We start from the raw sequence: 19,355 nt of genomic DNA, 5'->3' as shown, positions 1-19,355 counted from the left end.
TATTATAATTATTATATAAAAACTTTATAATTATTATTATTATATGTATCACATGTTTTTTTTTTTCAATCCTTTCAGGTATCAGTTGTGTTTGGAAATGATTGTTCTAGTTCTACCATTATTGTTGGCAGTAACTCTGGGCAGTGATTATGTATTACTTTTGCTTTTGGCTCTTATTTCAATTAGTATCTTCTTAATCTGGTCAGAGTACAATTCTAAAATTTTTAGAAATCAAAATCTTATCAGCAAGTTAAAACTTAAAGAAAAAGTGGCTTCTAGAAATAAGAAATATGTTTATAGGTAAGTGTACAAAGTTTACTTAAATTGCTTTTTTAACAATACTTGAAACACTACATGAATATATTTCATGTTTTTAGTTCACAGAATTTCATTAATTAAGTTCAGTTTGAAATAATTTGTGCCATATTACATGTCTGTGTGTAGCACAAATATATAATTAATTCATTAAGATACAATATTTTGAGTTTCTTTTCTATATAAAATTTATGCACAGGGGCAATAAATAAGGTTGATAATAATTTTCCACACACTATTATTATTGCATGTCTTCATATGTAGTTTTGAATACACTTCAAAAATGGTCAGAAAAGTGGCAGCAATGTTTTAATTTGGCAAAATGCAAGGTTTTACACTTGATGGATTGTCAGTATTAACTGAAATGCATATATTCTAGTAAAGTGAAATTTACCATAGAATATATGGCCGACCGGGCTAGCCGAGTGGGTAAAGTACCTGCCCGGCAACCCAAAGGTCGCGGGTTCGATTCCCGCCTCGGGCTTGGATCAAAGTACTGCAAAAACCTTGGGAGGTGCAATATGGCCACAGAAGCCGATGCGCCAACAACTACCAAATCAAAAAAAAAAAAAAAAAAAAAATAGAATATATGAACATTATTGTAGGTAGCTGTTCATTCCTACCCCTTCTAGAGAAGTATATCTATATGCCCTTTAATCAAAAGTTGCTTGAATCCATTAAGATCACATTCTCTGTGATCCATTATGATCATAGTCTGTGATCCACACAGACTAAATGATCCATTAAGATAATTTAATCTGTGTAGTATAAGATAGTGATAACAGAAATGATAGTAATAGTGTGTCATAGACCTGATAGTGTTGTGCCTATTACTATTCATTGATAAGGGTCTCTATATGCAACTTGAATGGGCAGTTCAATGTTAGGGACTTATGGCAGATTTCAACTTGCCACTATGTTTCTAGATATCCTTACAATGTCTACATATGATGATTTAACCAATACTTCAAATTCATCAAATTTATTTATTGTGTTCCTAGCATTAGTATACAAGTGAAATCAGGTATGTGGACCTGATTTCACTCTGAGTATACCCTAACACAGCCCATTTATTTGCTTTTTTCCATGAGGACTAAATCAGACCATGTAATACCTGATACTTTGCTTTTCAGGTTGCTGCATATCCCAATAGAAGTAGTGCAACAATCAATTTTACCTCTGCTTTCTACCATAATTAAAACTGTTAGTCTGTGCGTTAGCAAATGATGCAAGAAAGAAAGCTTATAGAGTATTAGGAAAAAAGAAAAAAAAATGACTCCTCCCATTTCACCTATTCATTCCCTCCAATAGTTTGTCTAGTCCTTCCTTGAATTTATTTAAACCATCAACTTGCAACACGGTGGAAGGTCGTTCCAACAATAAACCACCAGTTGGCTATCTAAACCATCTATTCTGCAACCGTTCTTCTACAATTTGAATTTGTGTCTCCTCATGTGGTCTGAGCAAGAGGACAAATCCCATCAACATTGAGTTTGCTCAATCCGACAAATCCCATCAACATTGAGTTTGCTCAATCCATCAAAGCCTTAAACACCTCAGTGAGATCACCTCGCAGGTGCCTAGGTGCTGCAATTTGCAGAACTGAAGCCTTTCTTGGTAAGAGCACCCTTTGTTCTGCTCATCAGAGTCATTGCCCTTCTCTGTACTCATTCCAGACAGCTCCACATTCTTCCTAAAATGAAGCCTACAGACCTGTATGCAATATAGTGTATTTGTGTCTAACGGCACCATGGGTTTCCTCTTGTTGTTATTTAGGAGCATTAGCAACTAAGGCCATATTGTTCCGGTGGTCATTCCCTGACCTTTCCGCATCTTCCGTATTTGGTGGTCACGGGCTCGAACCTGGGTCTAATCAAGAAGCGGGCGCTACACACTGCCGCTCCTGCCCACCTGGCTATGGAGGCGCCCTATGGGTTTCATCCATCTCTGTGGTGCTTTCATTGTGGGTGTAAGAGTTCACTGTAAAGGCCAGAGATTTAAAAGTGTATGGATTTTGTATATGTATTGTGTTATGTACCATTGATTTGTATGCAGTACACCCTAATACAGCCCATTTATTCGCTTTTTCCATGAGGACTAAATCAGGACCTGTAATACCTGATACTTTGCTTTTCAGGTTGCTGCATATCCCAATAGAAGTAGTGAAAGAGTCAATTTTACCTCTCCTTTCTACCATAATTAAAACTGTTAATCTGTGCATTAGCATTAGCAAATGATGCAAGAAAGCAAGCTTATAGAACATTAGCAAAAAAAAAAAAAAAAAAAAAAGACTCCTCCCATCTCACCATGCAATGGTATAATTACTTACTTATTTGCTCATCATGGCCTTAGTCACCCATGCACCATAAAAACCAAACCAAACTTACTTATCCCTGCTAGAAAAATTCCTGTATATCATTGACAAAACTCCATGAGTTGTCCTTGTAGCCTGTCTTCATTTCTCAGAGAATTTCATATCTGACTGCACAATTATCCCCCAGGTTTTTTTTCATTTTCCACTACCCTGAGCATAGTATCACACAGTTGATACATTACTCTGGGTTTACTACTACCCATATGCAGTGCTTTGCATTTATCAATGTTAAATCTCGATTGCCATTTCTCAGCCTATCCGCCTAACTTTTCTAGATCCTGTTCCAGTAATATACTGTCATTAACCACCCTGTCAACCATTGTATCATCTGTAAACTGGGACATTAAGCCTGATATGTCTACATCAATATCATTGATAAATATAAAAAACAACAATGGGCCCAACACCAAACCCTGAGGACTCTACTGAAAATATTATTCCACAAAGAGCAATGTCCATTGTCCACTCTCTGTTTTCTCCCACTCAACCATCCTTTATCCAAAGTAGCAACTTCTCCTTAATGCCACACTGCTCCAATTTATACAGCAGTCTTTTATATGCAACAGTATCAAAAGTTTTCCTGAAATCCACATTCTTCCTAAAAGTGTGACCACATCATGGTATTCAATGGCGCCTCCGCAGCCAGGTGGGCAGGAGCAGCAGTGCATAGCACACGCTTCTTGATTAGACCGGGGTTCGAGCCCATGCCCACCAAATACGGAGGATGTGGAAAGGTCAGGGAATAACCACCGCATATCCCCGGAGCAATATGGCCTTAGTTGCTAATGCTCCTAAAAACCAAATAACAATAACAATAGTATTCAATTAAATTGGTCAAACAAGATTACTTTTCTCAAACCCATGCTGTGTCTGAAGTATAATTGTAGCCTTGAGTAGATGATCCTGCATTACTTCTTTTACCAGTGACTCCATTATTTTCCCTGAAATAGAGGGAAAATAATGGAGTCACTGGTAAAACTAACAGGTCTGTAACTACTTGTGTCACCCTTTGATCCCCTGTTGTGAATTGTGGATACATTTGCAAATCTCCAGTCCGTGAGGACCTCCCCTGAATCCAAGGATACTCTCATAATTATGGATAAGGGTTTGCTTATTTCCTTTGCTGCCTCCCTTAATATAATTGGATAGATCCCATCCACCGTGCATAGTTATTTTTGCAGAGTGATGAAATGTACTGAAGCCCACAGTACATTTCATCAAGTACAAGTTGATCTGTAATAGAACCACAAATAAGGTTAGGTAGGTCAAGGCTGCGTATGAGAAAGCATTGGCTAAGAGAGCAAAGAATGGGGATAAGGATTTTTCATGTATGTGAATACAATTAAGAAAACTAATTAGATCAGACCCTTTTGCACTGGGTGTGAGAAAGTCTTAGATAACCCAGCTGATATTGCAGATGAATTGAATGGATATGTTGCAAGTCTTTAGTAATGGAAGACCCTTCATATACTGCCAATACATATAGGCAGTCTAAGAGTGAAGTTGGTAACTACTGACTGGTTAGTCTGACTTTAGTGGTAGAAAAAATCTTAGAGGCAGTGATTAAGAGTTGAATCCAGGAACATTTAGTTAGATAGGTATGGCATTCTGAAGGACACACATGACTTTATTAATGGAAAATCATGTTTAACCAACATAGTAGGATATTTTGGCAGTTACTCATGAGCTGGATTTAGGGGAAAATTTTCAACATAGCTTATTTGGATTTTAGCAAAGCATTTGACTCATTCCTCATTAGAGGTTACTGTATAAGCTTGAACAGGTTAGGATTACTGGTGAGATTCTAAGATGTATTGCTGTTTGGTTGCAGGGCACAAGGCAGAGGGTTGTGATTAATGGATATTCTTCAGATTGGTGTAATGTCAGGAGTGGAATTCCTCATGAATTGGTTCTTGGACCACTGTTGTTTCTCATTTTCATAAATGACATACATTGACAAAGGGATAGAAGGCATGATGCAAAATTTAAAGATGATGTAAAGATTGGTAGAATCATTAATAGTTAGTGCCAAGTAGCACTCCTTCAGGATGACTCAAACAGACTTCAGAGGTGGTCAGAGAAGTCGCAGCTATGTTTTAATGCTGCTAAATGCACTTGGAGAATAGCAACCCTCAAATAAATTATACACTTGGTGGGGATGAATTGAAACAGTAGAGGAGGAAAGGGATCTGGGAGTTATGATACGGCAGATATGAAGTTTTTTGAATAGTGTAAACAGGCAGCCAGGAAAGCCCATGATGTCCTATCAATGATTTATCAAATGTTATCCTGTAGAGATAATCTCACTGTACAAAGCAATTGTAAGACCACATTTGGAATACTGTGCTCAAGTATGGAAATCTCCTCTGAAAAAAGACATTGAGCTTCTAGAAAGGGTCCAAAGATGGGCAACTTGAATGGTTAGATCAGCAAAAGGACGACAGTACAAGGAAAGACACCAAGAATGTGGGCTACAGAGCTTGGCAACCAAGCACCTCAGAGCTGACCTAATTGAGATTTCTACAGCTCTGAGAAGGATTAATAAAATAAATAGAGGTGGAATTCTCACTGTTATAAAGAATTTGTGGGAAACCACGAGTGTGTGTGCCCCATCCCCAAACTCTATGTACAACGTGTTATAAAGAATTCCAGAATTGGGGGGCATAAATTCAAATTACAGGAATTGAGGTTTAGATTTAGATTGTAAGAAGATTTCCTTTAGCCAGTGAGTCATTGATTGCTGGAACAAGTTGCCCTTGCAGTTGGTTGAGGCTCACTGTTTAAATAAATCCAAAAGTCAATTGATAGTTACCTGTGTGAGGAGAAAAGCATATAATTTGCATTTTATTACCTACTTGGTGGTTTTTTTTTTTTTTTTTTTTTTTTCAGTGCAGCAAAAGACTGTGTCTTCCTTGCACTATATGCAAATGCTATTACTATTATCCCAGGTGCCTTTCTTATGTTTAGCTTCAACAATTTATCTTCCACTTTCCTCTCAGTTATTACAAAATTATTTAGCTCGCTGTTAGAGTTTGACAACTTCCAGCATCTCCTTCCCTAAAGAATTCCTCATCTGTGACTGTACACACAAAATACTCATTCAGTTTGTCAACAACCTGAGCAGGATCATCAACAGCAAAACCATCGATATCTAGTGGACCAATTTGATTCATCCCTTCTTTCTAGCGTTTACATAAAGAAGTCTTTGCTGTTTTTCTTTGCATCCTTTGCCAAAGATTTCTCATAATCTGCCTTTGCTTACCTGACCTCCTTTATGAATTGATTACAGACTAGTTTATATATATCTACCATAGGCTTCTGTGTAACCTGATGATTTATATACATTTCATGCACTTTTCTTCTCTGCCACAAGTGTCATCAGTTCATCATCTAACCATTTAGGCCTATACTTTGAAGAGTATTTTTTAGTTGGTACGAAAAGCCTAGTAGCTTCTATGATAATTCCTTGCACCCATGTCAACTGTAGGCATTGCCTTAGAATTTGTGCTTTTTAACTATGATCATAACCCCCCCCCCCGTTATTAGTTGTTATTTTTTTAGGAGCATTAGCAACTAAGGCCATATTGCTCTGGGGATATGCGGTGGTCATTCCTTGACCTTTCCGCATCCTCCGTATTTGGTGGTCATGGGCTCGAACCCCAGTCTAATCAATAAGCGTGTGCTACACACTGCTGCTCCTGCCCACCTGGCTACGGAGGCACCCCCCTGTACTTTATTATTTGATTTTTTCAAGATCAATAAATCCTAAATGCATGACTTTTCTATAATTTGTCTTAGTGTGAATATTTTAACCTAGCAGCCCTTGTTAGCCTTAAAACCTTACTATTCTTTTCCAGATTACATTCAACAATACATCAAACTCCCTTCTCTATGATGTTTACATAGATTTTATCTCGTACACAAATTCCCATGTAAACATTCAGTTTATTTTCTTTTTTTATTTATTGGTACAAGTAATACCTTTGTGGCACATGTTCTCTGGAAAACAGCCTCATCATAATGTGATATAACCAGCACTGTGATGCTTTTCATCTACACCTGCTGCCTTTCCAATACTTCATATGTTTTATGACTCAGTAAAAGGGAAAGTATCCAAAATATCTTTCAATTTAATCTCTTCATTTTGTTCAGAGATATCTTCAGCTTCTTCATCCTTCATTTTGTAAATCATCAAAATATTTATTCCATGCTTCTAAAATATTCTCTTCTATTTAACTTAACTGTTCATTTTTGATTACCTTTGTTGTAGTTTTTTCTACCTGCTTTCAGATTTTTAACTAAATGGCAAAACATTTTTGCATAATAATTCATGATATGAAATTATTATATAACACAACAAACAATAAATAAAATATATTACTATGATTTTTAGACAGTTTTTTTCACAAGTTTTGTCAAACATTGATATTCCTGTTTTGGCTATTTGTAAGTTATTTGGAGATTATGATTTTTCAGCCTCTGTTTAGTTTTCAATTTTACATAATTTCATTTTAGAAAATGGCTACTGACATTTGTAGGTACCAGAAGTGGCTCCAAACTGGCTGCCAGCAACTGGCACTAGGTGAACCATGCACTGTGAACAATTAACAACCAGCATTCTCCTTTCCCTAGCCTCCAAGGAAAGATGTAGGCTGAATTTTTTGACACTCTTGGGGGGGGGGGGGCAACACCTAGATCACCTATATGGATGAGTTGCCCTTGGTTACTTCAATTAGGGTCAGTGTTTAGAGATCACTAATTGGGAAAGATTATATGAGATGATGCATTGTTATTGTTTACTGCTGAGGCATCTAAGTCCACGAGGCATTGATATATAATGTCTGTGAATTGCATGTATTCTTAATTAAAATACTTGAAATGAAAACACTTCACCTGCATAAAGTTTGGAACCTGTTTATTATTAATACTAGAAAAATAAATGCACAAGGCGTAATAAACTACGAATTTGAGATTCACTACAGAACTGCCAGTGTATATACACAATATTTTGTTCATAGTAGTGAATCTCAAATTCGTAGTTTATTTTGCCTTGTGCGTTTATCTTTCTAGTACTATTACTATGTACACCATTTGGCATCTCTCATATTGTGGAATTATACTTCACAACTGGGTTGGCATGATTGCAACGCCAGGATACCTACCCGCCCACTGAGGACAGACCAATAAGTCTTGAAACGGTGCCATCTGGGTGGTGGTATCCTCTGAGAATAAGTAACAATAGTCTTCTCCATTGGTGAAGTGTTACTTATTCGAAGTAGTGCAATATCATGGTAACTCATTGTGAGGTAGTCACGATATAAGATACAATTAAATCGATGCCTTTTACACTACTGTTTTTGTTCACTACTATGAAATATTGTGTATATACACTGGCAATTCTGTAGTTTATTATTAATAGAGCTACAACCATATGTTTCATGGGTGTTTTCTCCCTGATTCTTTGGTGATTGTGATCTTTCTGTTAAACCATCATAAAATCACCAAAAGACCAAACTGTCCAAACATTGTCGAAAAAATGCCAAAAGACAAAACTGACAATCACCGAGCAAGGTCACAATCATCAGAAAAGTGGAAGAGAAAACATCTATGAGACCACAGGTTTCATAGATGTCTTCTCAAACCAACCTATGCAACATACAATTCAAGCATTATATTTGCATGCATTCTATCAATCTGTTTGTCTGTTTTCTGGATGAAAACTCACGTTTTTGAGAGAGAATCATGCACCCTTCACCTGAGACCAACTGCCTTAGCTACAGTATGAAAAAGCCGATAAAATTCCTACCGTAGAAATGAGAGGAATTATATGGGCTTCAAACCCGGGTATTTTCCAAGCTACATGAAAAAAATAGCAAAATGGCTAGTCTTTCACATAGCTGCTCTTCTAGCCATAACAGCCAAGGAGGATATGTTTCTATACCAAAATTTGAGCAAATTTGGGATTGGAACCAAATTTGCCCAAAGTGATATCCAAAAAGTTTGCTAGAGGATGTTAGTCATAGAAGTTAAAATTTTATTGTAGAATAACAATTTTATTTATATTCTTTTAAGTGTGTGTGTGTGTGTGTGTGTGTGTGTGTGTGTGTGTGTGTGTGTGTGTGTGTGTGTGTGTAAAGCAGATCTTCGTGGGTTACAGAATTTGGGGACTGTGCAATGTCTGTTCCTGCCATACATATTGACAGCTGGAGTAATTATTGAATTAACCAACTCTGTAGTGCAACTTTTTTGTCTAACTCTGTAGTGTAACTACAGAGTTACACTACAGTTAAAGCTGACCGGGCTAGCCAGGTGGGTAAAGTGCCTGCCTGGCAACCCAAAGGTCGCGGGTTCGAATCCCGCCTCGGGCTTGGATCAGAGTACTGCAAAAACCTTGGAAGGTGCATTATGGCCACAGAAGCTGTTGCACCAATAACTAACAAAAAAAACAAAAAAACACTACAGTTAACCAACTCTGTAGTGTAACTTTTTTGTCTAATGTAAATAATTTGGTGCATGTGCATTAAATTTTATGATTTTTGTATAAAATTTGAAATACAAATTTTATTAAATTTGCATTTTTATTAATTAAATTTGAAATGCAAATTTTTTATACAAATTTTGTATAAAATTTGTATAAAATTTTAAAATTTGAATTTATAGTCTGTTTTTGCTACAGTCACATGTATTTGTATAGCAACATGCATTATACAGGGTTATTCACTACCAGTGCGACAAACTTGCAGGAGGTGTAGGGGGTACAAAGACGAATCGGAATCACATAGCATTGCAGGGTCCGAAATGCCTTCATCATTGCAGGGTCCGAAATGCTTCATCATTCACCGTGAATAGCGATCCCGCTGGAAGTCAGCATTTGCGAACTGTTTCTGTTGAAGAAACCAAGTAGCAAAAGTCCTCCGGAGTGGATAATCTGCAGGCTCCAATGATTGGACGAGTTGCAGATGGTATGAACTCATTTGGTTTGTTGACAGTATCCTCCATACAGTGGATTGGGAAATACCCAATCGTTGGCCTATTGCTCGAATCCTCGTACTCGGATTGCCTTCTGCAAGACGTAGGACATTCTCCTCATTGTCTGGCGTCCTCGTCGTTCGCTCTTGATTCATGGTACCTCTCGTGAAACAACCAGTCTCACGTAACCTTCTGTGCACACGTGCGAAAATCATATGATGCGGAGCACGCCTGTGCGGGAAACGTTCCTGATACAAGCGCAGAGCGGCACGCCCGTTACAGTCCGCAGCTCCATACGCAAGGTGCATGCCGGCCAGTTCAACGTTTGAATACTCGTCCATCCTACAGCCTCGGGAACCGGTTCGCAAATGCTGACTTCCAGCGGGATCACTGTTCACGCGACCTCCCGTTCAACATCCTCTACCGCATGACGAAGGCATTTCGGACCCTGCAATGCTATGTGATTCCGATTCGTCCTTGTGCCCCCTACACCTCCTGCAAGTTTGTCACACTGGTAGTGAATCACCCTGTATTTAGAATAATGCTATATTGTATATTTAAAATGTTTATCTAACATTTTTCTTTTAGCAACATTTTAGAGCTTCCTGTTTCATTTGATAAAAATAATGTTTCCTTTCTAATGGAAGTGCGGTGTCACATGTTAGTTGCAACTGCTATTTGTATACTGGCTGTAGATTTCACAATATTTCCTCGAAGATTGGCCAAATGCGAAACATATGGATGGTCACTCATGGATACAGGCGTTGGACTTTTTGTTGTAATGAATGGTGTTCTTTCTCCTTATGGAAGAGGAGTTGCTTTTAATAATAGGTATTGTGATAATTATTAATTATCAGAATAGGCTATAAATATGCTATTCAGTTTAGTTAACCATTCAGTAAGCATATATTACTTTTTAGAATACAAGTGAGAATCTTTCTAACTCCAGATTTATATACTTATAGGACAGCCACTTATTAATATTTCTCATTAACTTTTTTTTCTTCAAATCAGTTGCTATAAGTATTCTTGATAAGTACTATTGTAGTTTTATATAGTAAAACCTTGTTAATTCGAAGTGCAAGTTGCACCCATTTCAATTTAAACAGGTTTTTGAAGTATCCATACAATTTCAGAACATGCTGTTATTAATTAATCAAGAAATTTTTACTCAAATACTCTTATTAACACAGTCAGAATTTTTGGAATTCTGAGTTAAAATATTAATAATCTTTTAGTTTTGTTGTGTTAGACATTCATGAATAGACAGTAGTCACTATAAGTGACAACTGTCTATTGTGTGTCACTATAAGAAAGATAACAGTTGTGCTGTGGAGAAATTTAGTAAATTTCTTGCACTTGATAACAAGATTGCTAAGGTTTGTTTTCATTGCCATAATAGTCATGAAGCTTGGTGTATACAAGCTGTATATAAAAACAAGCACTGCATTGTTTGTTATATACAATTGTACATACCTTCTAAAGATAAAGAGGGTATATAATATTTTAGGATATCATTTGCTTTTTTAATACTTGTAATCAAAGCAAAAAAGGGTGACATTTCTTTCTTTTTATGGTTGCTTTCATAACTAACCACAATGTGCTCTTGTTACACAAGTTGGTGATCAGCTTGATAATTCTTTAGAATGTCAGAGAAGTGAAGGAAAAATGCCCAGTGTCTGAGTACAGCTGAAAAAATATGTTTGATTACAGTTGCAAAGTTTTAGCTTGGTTGTGGAATTAAACTTTTTTTTTTTTTTTGTGCACATAAATAAACCACCATTTATGGAAAAGATTAATTATGGAAGCTGTGTGAAAGGAAAGTATCACATGCAACTACCATATATGCTAAAATATATCTTTTTTCAGGCTGTTAGAAGAACTGTTTAGTTTAAATGTGGAGGTTTTTTAATGTATCCTTTGTTTTTTAACTTGGCTCAGCAAAGTAGCATTGAAACTGAAAGAAGGTTAATCAGGAGCAGCTTCAAGGTTAATCTCTTCCATAAATAGCAATTTAAAATACACACACAAAAAATAGATGTAATTCCACACACACCCAAGTTAAAATTTCACAACTATAATCAAACATCTATTTTTAAAGCTCTATCTGCCCAATGGGTATCCTTTCTTGGTCACTCTAAAGTAATGTCAAACTGGTCACCAGTTCATGCAAGCACTCTGCGACCAGCTTATATAGTTAGCATTAGCATTAGCATTAGTAGAGGCATTTGATGCAAGAAAGCAAGCTTATGCAGCATCAGCCAAAAAAAAAAAAAAAAAAAAACCCACTTCCACTTCACCCCTCTGCGTTCAAAATATCTGTCCAGCTGAAACTTATTTAGGCTATCAACCTCCACCACAAGGGATGGAAGTCTGTTCCACCAACCAACCACCCGCTGGCTAAAGGCAAATTTCCGCACTTCTATCCTACATCTGTCTTTCCTCAATTTGAATTTATGCCCTCTCAGGTGATTTTTCTGAGCTAGAGGAAGAATCCCATCAGCATTGAGCATGCTTAAACCATTCAAGGCTTTATACACCTCTATCAGATCACCTTGCTGGTGCCTAGTCTCCAGACACTGTAATTTGCAAAACTTAAGCCTTTCTTCGTAAGAGCACCCCTTTGTTCCATTCACTAATCTTGTTGCCCTTCTCTGTACTCGTTCCAGCATCTCTACATCCTTCTTGAAATGAGGCCTCCAGACCTGTATACAGTACTCTAGGTGTGGCCTGACCATTGCCTTATACAATGGAATAATCACCTCCTTATCCCTGCTGGATAAATTCCTGTATATCATTGACAATACTCCATGAGCTACTCTTGCAGCCCGTCTGCACTGCTCAGAGAACTTCATATCTGCCTGCACAACCACCCCCAAGTCCCTTTCATTCTGTACCACTGTCAGTGTAGTACCCCCAATGTGCAAAGGCTAATAGCAAACAGGACATAACTAAAGCAAAACAAATAGCTACTAAGCAACCTAATATAAACAAGGAAAGCAACATTGTTATTCTGAAAGCAAAAAGTGACTCTACCCATAAAACCAGTGAGGCAGTTAAGGACACAGTGGTAACAAAGCTGAGACCTCATCTGAGAGAAATAAAGATAAACAACATGCGGAAAATCAGGAATAATGGAGTCCTGATCGAGGTAGCAAGCAAAGAAGATCTAAGAAAAATAGAAAACCATCCTGAAATTGAAAAACTGGGCTTGCTCCCTGAAAAACCAAAAGGGAAAAACCCTAATATTATAATCTTTGATGTACCTGTGTCAGTAATAGAAAAAGAATTCATGATGGATATCTACTTCAAAAACTTTAATAATGAAATGACAATAGATGAATTTGCTGCTGAATTCCTGCTGAAAAGAGCAACAAAAAACAAAAGGAATGGACAACTCAACATAATTGCAGAAATTACACCAAAAATTTGGAAGGTATTGCAGGGACAACAGAGAATCTATGCTGGCTGGACCAGTCATAGATTTAGAGAACATTTCCCTATCCAAAGTTGCTTTAACTGCCATAAATATGGTCACATTGCCAGAGACTGCACTCAGAAAGAACCTGTCTGTGGTCACTGTGCAGTCACTGGCCACGATTACAAAAATTGCAAAAATAAGTCTCAGCAGCCAAAACGTGCTACCTGCAAGGCAGCACGGCTGACTGACTATACACATAGTATCAGGGATGATAAATGCCCCAGTTATAAAAAAATGGCAAAACTTATACAATCTAGGACCAACTATGGGCCAGATTGAAAACATAAATGTGACTAGGGCTCTAAATCTTGTCCAATTGAATGCTCAAAGAGCAAGAGCCGTTGTAGATCAGATCAAACTTCAAATTGGAAGAAAATAATATAGATATCTTGGTACTCCAGGAGCCCTACGCACATATGGGTAGAGTTCAGGGATACCCAAGAGACTATAAAATAATAGAATACACCTCAGGTGTCCCTTCCACAGCAATAGTAGTTAAAAATACTGACCTTACAGTCACAAAGGTGGGTCACCTCTGCTCCCCAGTGGGAGTGTGTGCCCATATTACCAGTGCTGTAGGACAGTTTTACATTATTTCACTATATTCCAGACCAGGTGAAGATATAAATCCAACTATTGAATACCTACAAGTAGTCACAAACTTGCTACCTACTGCAAATATCATAGTGTGTGCTGATGTCAACTGCCGGTCAGCCTTATGGCATAGCCGTACAGAAGACAGAGCAGGCACACACAACGGCCAGATACTTTCAGACTATATAGCCACCTCACCCTTTCAAGTGCTAAACCAACCAAATAACCTCCCAACTTTTAGCAGTACCATGTGGTAGAGTGACATTGATATCACTCTTGCCACCAATTCAATAGCTTATAAAATCACAGACTGGTGTGTCCAGCCAGCCTGGACCACATCAGACCACAGAGCCATTTCCTTCAAACTAAACAGGCAATTACAAACAACCCAACACTCTCTGTTGGATATCAAAAGGTATAACCTTAAAAAGGCAAACTGGCAGATTTTTGCAGAACATACAGCAGCTGAGCTGCAAAAACAGGAAAATGAGTGGTCTAGATCAGGCAACTGTAGCCCGGACGAGCAAGCACTGACTATGACAAACATTTTAACAAAAACAGCAACCCTGTCTATCCCATGGAAAAAACCGAGGAAGCAGACAGTTCCCTGGTGGTGCCCCGAACTGACTATACTCAGAAGTAGGGTACACCAGGCACGGAGACATTTTCAAAGAGCCAGAACATCTTGGTCACAAAATGAGGTGGATGCATTGAGAGATTCTTATAAAACTCACAGGAATCAGTATACAGCCCTCATAAGAGATAAGAAAAAGGAATGCTGGAAGCACTTGGTGGGAACTACTGGAAACAATAACCCTTGGGGAGTTGTCTACAGAATAGTGACCAACAAGCTGCCAAGAGGAGATGTCTTAGAAACTACTGTCAAACCAGATGGAACCCCAACCCTGTGTTGGGTGGATTCTGTAAATAACATCCTAGACAGTATCATTCAGACTGAAACTGGAAATCATTCCCCCACCCAGCTCGACATTATAAAAGAAAACACTGAATATGACAATGCCAATATTGAACCTCTGTTCACTATACAAGACTTAGAAATAGCACTATCTAAAACCAAAAACAATAAATGCCCAGGTTTTGACCTCTTAGAGGTTGAGATTATCAAAAAATTAGCAGAAATAGCACCAGATAAATTAATAGCACTATATAATAACTGTATGACAGAAGGTATATTCCCAAAAATATGGAAACAAGCTGTGTTAAGGTTAACCCTGAAAAACTCCCTACTGATCCCAAATCATATAGACCAATAGCCCTACTCCCTGTACTAGGGAAAATATATGAAAGATTAATATACAGCAGATTAGCTCAATATTACACAGAAGCAGGCTTGCATTCCAACAATCAGTATGGTTTTAAGCAGGGCAATTCTACGGAGGATGCCATGCACCACCTACTGACAACAGTTAAAAACACAGAGGAGAAATATATGCTGGCAATCTCCATTGACTTTGCTGGGGCATTTGACTCACTGTGGTGGCCTAGTGTCCTTAGGAGACTTCGCCAGGCAAATGCCCCACAAAACCTCTATAAGGTAATAAACAGCTACCTTACAGACAGAAGTGTCTCAGTACGCACAAGGTTCCAGGAATTGGCACGCCCTGTGAATAAAGGCTGCCCGCAGGGATCAATCCTTGGCCCTTTCTTTTGGAACATTGTTCTGGATGAATTTCTGGCCTTGGATCTGGGCCCCGTGGAAAGCCTGGCCTTTGCAGATGACATGATTTTCCTTGTAAAAGGCAACTCACGAGTGGTTGTAGAGCAAAGATCAAATGCCGCTCTCTTGCAGCTGCAGGAGTGGGCACAAATGCACATGCTCAAAATATCGCCTGAAAAAACCAAACAAATACTTCTAAAAGGTAATTTGGACATGAGAAGACGTCCACAAATCAAAATTAACACAATCACTATAAAAATGGTAACAGAACTAAAATATCTTGGAGTGGTCTTTGATTCAAAATTAACTTTTTACCCCCATTTGATCTACTTGGCGAAGAAAGTGCGAAATTATGCAGGTATGATTGCCAGGATCAGTCGAGCAGACTGGGGACTCAAAAGAAAGACCTTGGCAATCATATACCGTGCAATGTTCCTGCCTGTTATCACCTATGGAGCCGGTGCGTGGTTCATCCGCTCGGCCATAGTAAGAAATAGGAATAAATTAGAATCGATACAAAGGACAATACTACTCACTATTACCAGAGCATGTCGCACAGTAAGCACACCTGCACTACAGTTGCTGACCGGAACTCTCCCACTTTACCTGGAAGTAGCCAAAAGAGGCTTATATTATAGATTTAAAAAGGGCATATCCACAGAATTTCTGGGGATAGCCCTTGATACAACCAATACCTTCAATGATGAAAGAAAAAGAATAGCCACAAAGCTCCACGAGCTATGGCAAACAAAGTGGGAGCAGGAAACCAGAGGTCTGGTCACCAAACGGTTTCTGCCACTGGTGTCAATGGTTAGCCCAAAGCCACCTAAGTGGTATGCCCCTGGACTTTTTACAACATTTATATTGACAGGGCACGGCTCCCTAAAGGCGAAACTAACCTCCTTAGGCCTGACCGATGACCCAAACTGCACCTGTGGCGAAAGTGAAGACTGGGCACACATTCTCTATGAATGTATAATATATGACATCCCCAGAACAGAGCTAATAGCACAGATTGGTCCCCTTCCCAGGGGAGAAGAACATCTCTTCATCATAGAAGAGCAAAATTATAAAGCTTTTACATCTTTCACACAGAAAGTTTTCGAAATGCGCAGAGCAATTTCAGCCCCCCAGCAATTAAACAATAATCAATAGTAAAATTGCCCAAGTTTCCCACCACGCCCAGATGATGACTTAAAAACTGTTAGGATAGCAGTATTCTGCACCCTGACAGAAACCTGACATAACAAAACTCCCCATGACTACCATAACATGTGTAGGAACCTGGGGCCCCAAACCAATGTAGGGGAGGGGGATGGGAATGCATGCAGAGAAAGTGAATGGGAGTGAGCAGAAGAGCAAATGTAATTGGCTGAAAGAATACAAAGTTAAAAATAACTTACATTACTTTATATATACTGTACCAACAAACATTTACAAACCACATAAACACTATCACTGCATTCTCCCCTTGCCTGCAAAAAAAAAAAAAAAAAAAAACCTTGCAGCTAGGCCTGCACCACAACTGAAGAATAACAGTAAGTTGTGGTGCCCAGAGAGTGCAGTGCAGAAAGAAAGAGTCGAATAAATGAGATGAGAACTAGAAGAATGAATAAAAGTGCAAGCGTGAGAGAAAAGAACACAAATGCTAAGTTAGGTACACACTAACCCTGGTTTTAATTAGTATTTAAATTTATGCTACCCATCATTGCATCCCCTCCTGGTGTGTGAGAAAAAGATGAATGAGTCGAGTGAAAAAAAAAAAAATTATAAAATAAGAAAAAAGTATAAAAAAAAAATAAATAAATAAATAAAAAAAAAATTATAAAATAAGAAAAAAGTATAAAAAAAAAATAAATAAAAAAAAAAAAAGAAAAAAAAAAAAAAGAATGCAAGTAGAGTGAGAATGCACATTCCGAATGAAGTAAATGTGTGCGTCTCCCCCCTTCACCTGGTAGGTTCCCCACTGCCAGCTAACATATCCCACCCCCAGAGCGGGATGGGCAGCTGGACCTTCATACCGGATTCGACACTCCTTGGACAAGACACCGACGAAGACATTCTGCGGCTTTGCTGCCAACACGCCATTGGCGATCCGAACTGGGTACTCTAACCTGGTTCCCTTTAAAACCCCATCCCCAGGCAGGGAATGGAGGAGGTGGACCTCTGTCTCCTCTCCTCCCTGCCTACCCCCCATATTTCGCCTGGTGGGGCTCGTCTCCACTGACCTCTTTGGGGATGCCTACTCTATCCGTCCCTATTCTTCTATCTGTTTCCTCCCCAGTCTTCAATCTCCCCCCCCTCTCTCTCACTAAATCGACCGAGTACACCCTTTAACAATGCCGCCAAATTATAACCAACGTCTAAATTCTACCGGTTTTATGCAAATCTCTAAGATATCTAACACTATCAGCTTTTATCTAGCGTTACATGTCTAAATTTAATAACATCAAAATTTTGCCCGACCTATTTGGCCTTTAACACATCTCTTTAGTGTTCAACCCTAACCAGCGATTTCCTAACAGCAATCCCATTAAGCATTAATGTCAAATGCATAAACTTTTATTTTATTTTATTTTATTTATTTTTTATTTATTTTTTTATTTTTTTATTTTTATTATTTTTTTTTAAATAGGCCCTAGCCACTGAAATCCCAGAAAACTAGGTGGCAGGACCTGCCAGAGCAAATTGTTGTGATACTGGATACACCCGGCTAGCCTCCACGTGGCAGGGTATGGGCAACGTCGGGCCCCACTAGGGGCCTGGCGGCCAATAAGCCGGATAAACAATGGGCACAACATATCACACTGCACAGACACGACAAACACACACTTTCAAGTCTCTGGCTTGACAGTGTACTGTCCTCGATACAGCGAAACACACGCGGAGATGGGAGAAATCCCAGGTGCCGTCTGACACAAACATACCTTATACCTTGTCAGTGTAGTACCATAGAGTTGATACGTTGCTCTGGGGTTGCTGTTTCCCATGTGTAGTACTTTACATTTGTCAATGTTAAACTTCATTTGCCACCTCTCAGCCCATCTGCTCAACCTTTCCAGATCCTGTTGCAGCAGCATAGTGTCAGTAGTGTCCTTGACAACCCTGCCAACCTTTGTATCGTCTGCGAACTTGGACATTAAGCCCGATATACCATCATCAATATCATTTATAAATACAGAAAACAATAATGGACCCAACACTGAGCCCTGAGGGACTCCACTAATAACATCAGTCCACGATGAGCAGTGTCCATTGATTACCACTCTCTGTCTTCTCCCCCTCAACCACCCCTTTATCCATAGCAGCAATTTGCCTCCAATGTCACACTGCTCCAATTTGTGTAGCAGTCTTACATGTGCAACAGTATCAAAAGCCTTTCTAAGATCCAAGTATATAATATCAAAGTTATTCCCTGCATCCAGTTCTTTTGTGACTGCATCATAGTATCCAATCAAGTTGGTCAGGCAAGACTTCCCCTTAACAAAACCATGCTGTGTCTGAGCTATAACTGAAGTCTTGTCTAAATGATCCTGCAGTGCTTCTTTAACCAGTACCTCCATTAATTTTCCTGGAACAGAAGTTAAGCTCACAGGTCTATAATTACTTGTGTCAGCCTTTGATCCTCCTTTGTGAATTGGGGTCACATTTGCACATTTCCAGTCTATGGGTACCTCCCCTTTTGAGTCCAAGGAAGCTCTCATAATTATGGCTAAGGGTTTGCTTACTTCCTTTGCTGCCTCCTTTAATATAACTGGATAGATCCCATCCACCCCGGGTGCCTTTCTTGTGTTTATCTTCAACAGTTTCACCTCCACTTTACTCCCAGTTATTTCAAGATTCTGTAGCTTACTGCTAGAGTTGAATACACCTCTGGCATTCCCCTCGCTGAATAACTCCTCATGTGTGAATGTCGATGCAAAATATTTATTTAGTTTGTTAGC

The 19,355-nt window shown here is 38.7% G+C and overlaps 1 protein-coding gene across 1 annotated transcript in view; it reads left to right on the top strand.

The window, feature by feature from the left end:
* The window catches only part of LOC150080099 (glucosaminyl-phosphatidylinositol-acyltransferase PIGW-like), a 63,255-nt gene that overhangs the window by 14,631 nt on the left and 29,269 nt on the right, over nucleotides 1–19,355 (top strand). The window contains exons 3-4 of the mRNA XM_090381674.1: nucleotides 79–300; nucleotides 10,247–10,489. Of these exons, the coding sequence (XP_090237800.1) occupies nucleotides 79–300; nucleotides 10,247–10,489 (465 nt within the window). The remainder of the gene's footprint in view (nucleotides 1–78; nucleotides 301–10,246; nucleotides 10,490–19,355) is intronic.

Source organism: Mastigoproctus giganteus, chromosome 9, assembly GCF_048544385.1.
Source record: "Mastigoproctus giganteus isolate SK-2022 chromosome 9, ASM4854438v1, whole genome shotgun sequence".
NCBI classification, from domain to species: Eukaryota; Metazoa; Arthropoda; class Arachnida; order Uropygi; family Thelyphonidae; genus Mastigoproctus; species Mastigoproctus giganteus.
Note: the sequence above shows the minus strand (reverse complement) of the source record. Positions and strands in the feature narration are given on the sequence as shown.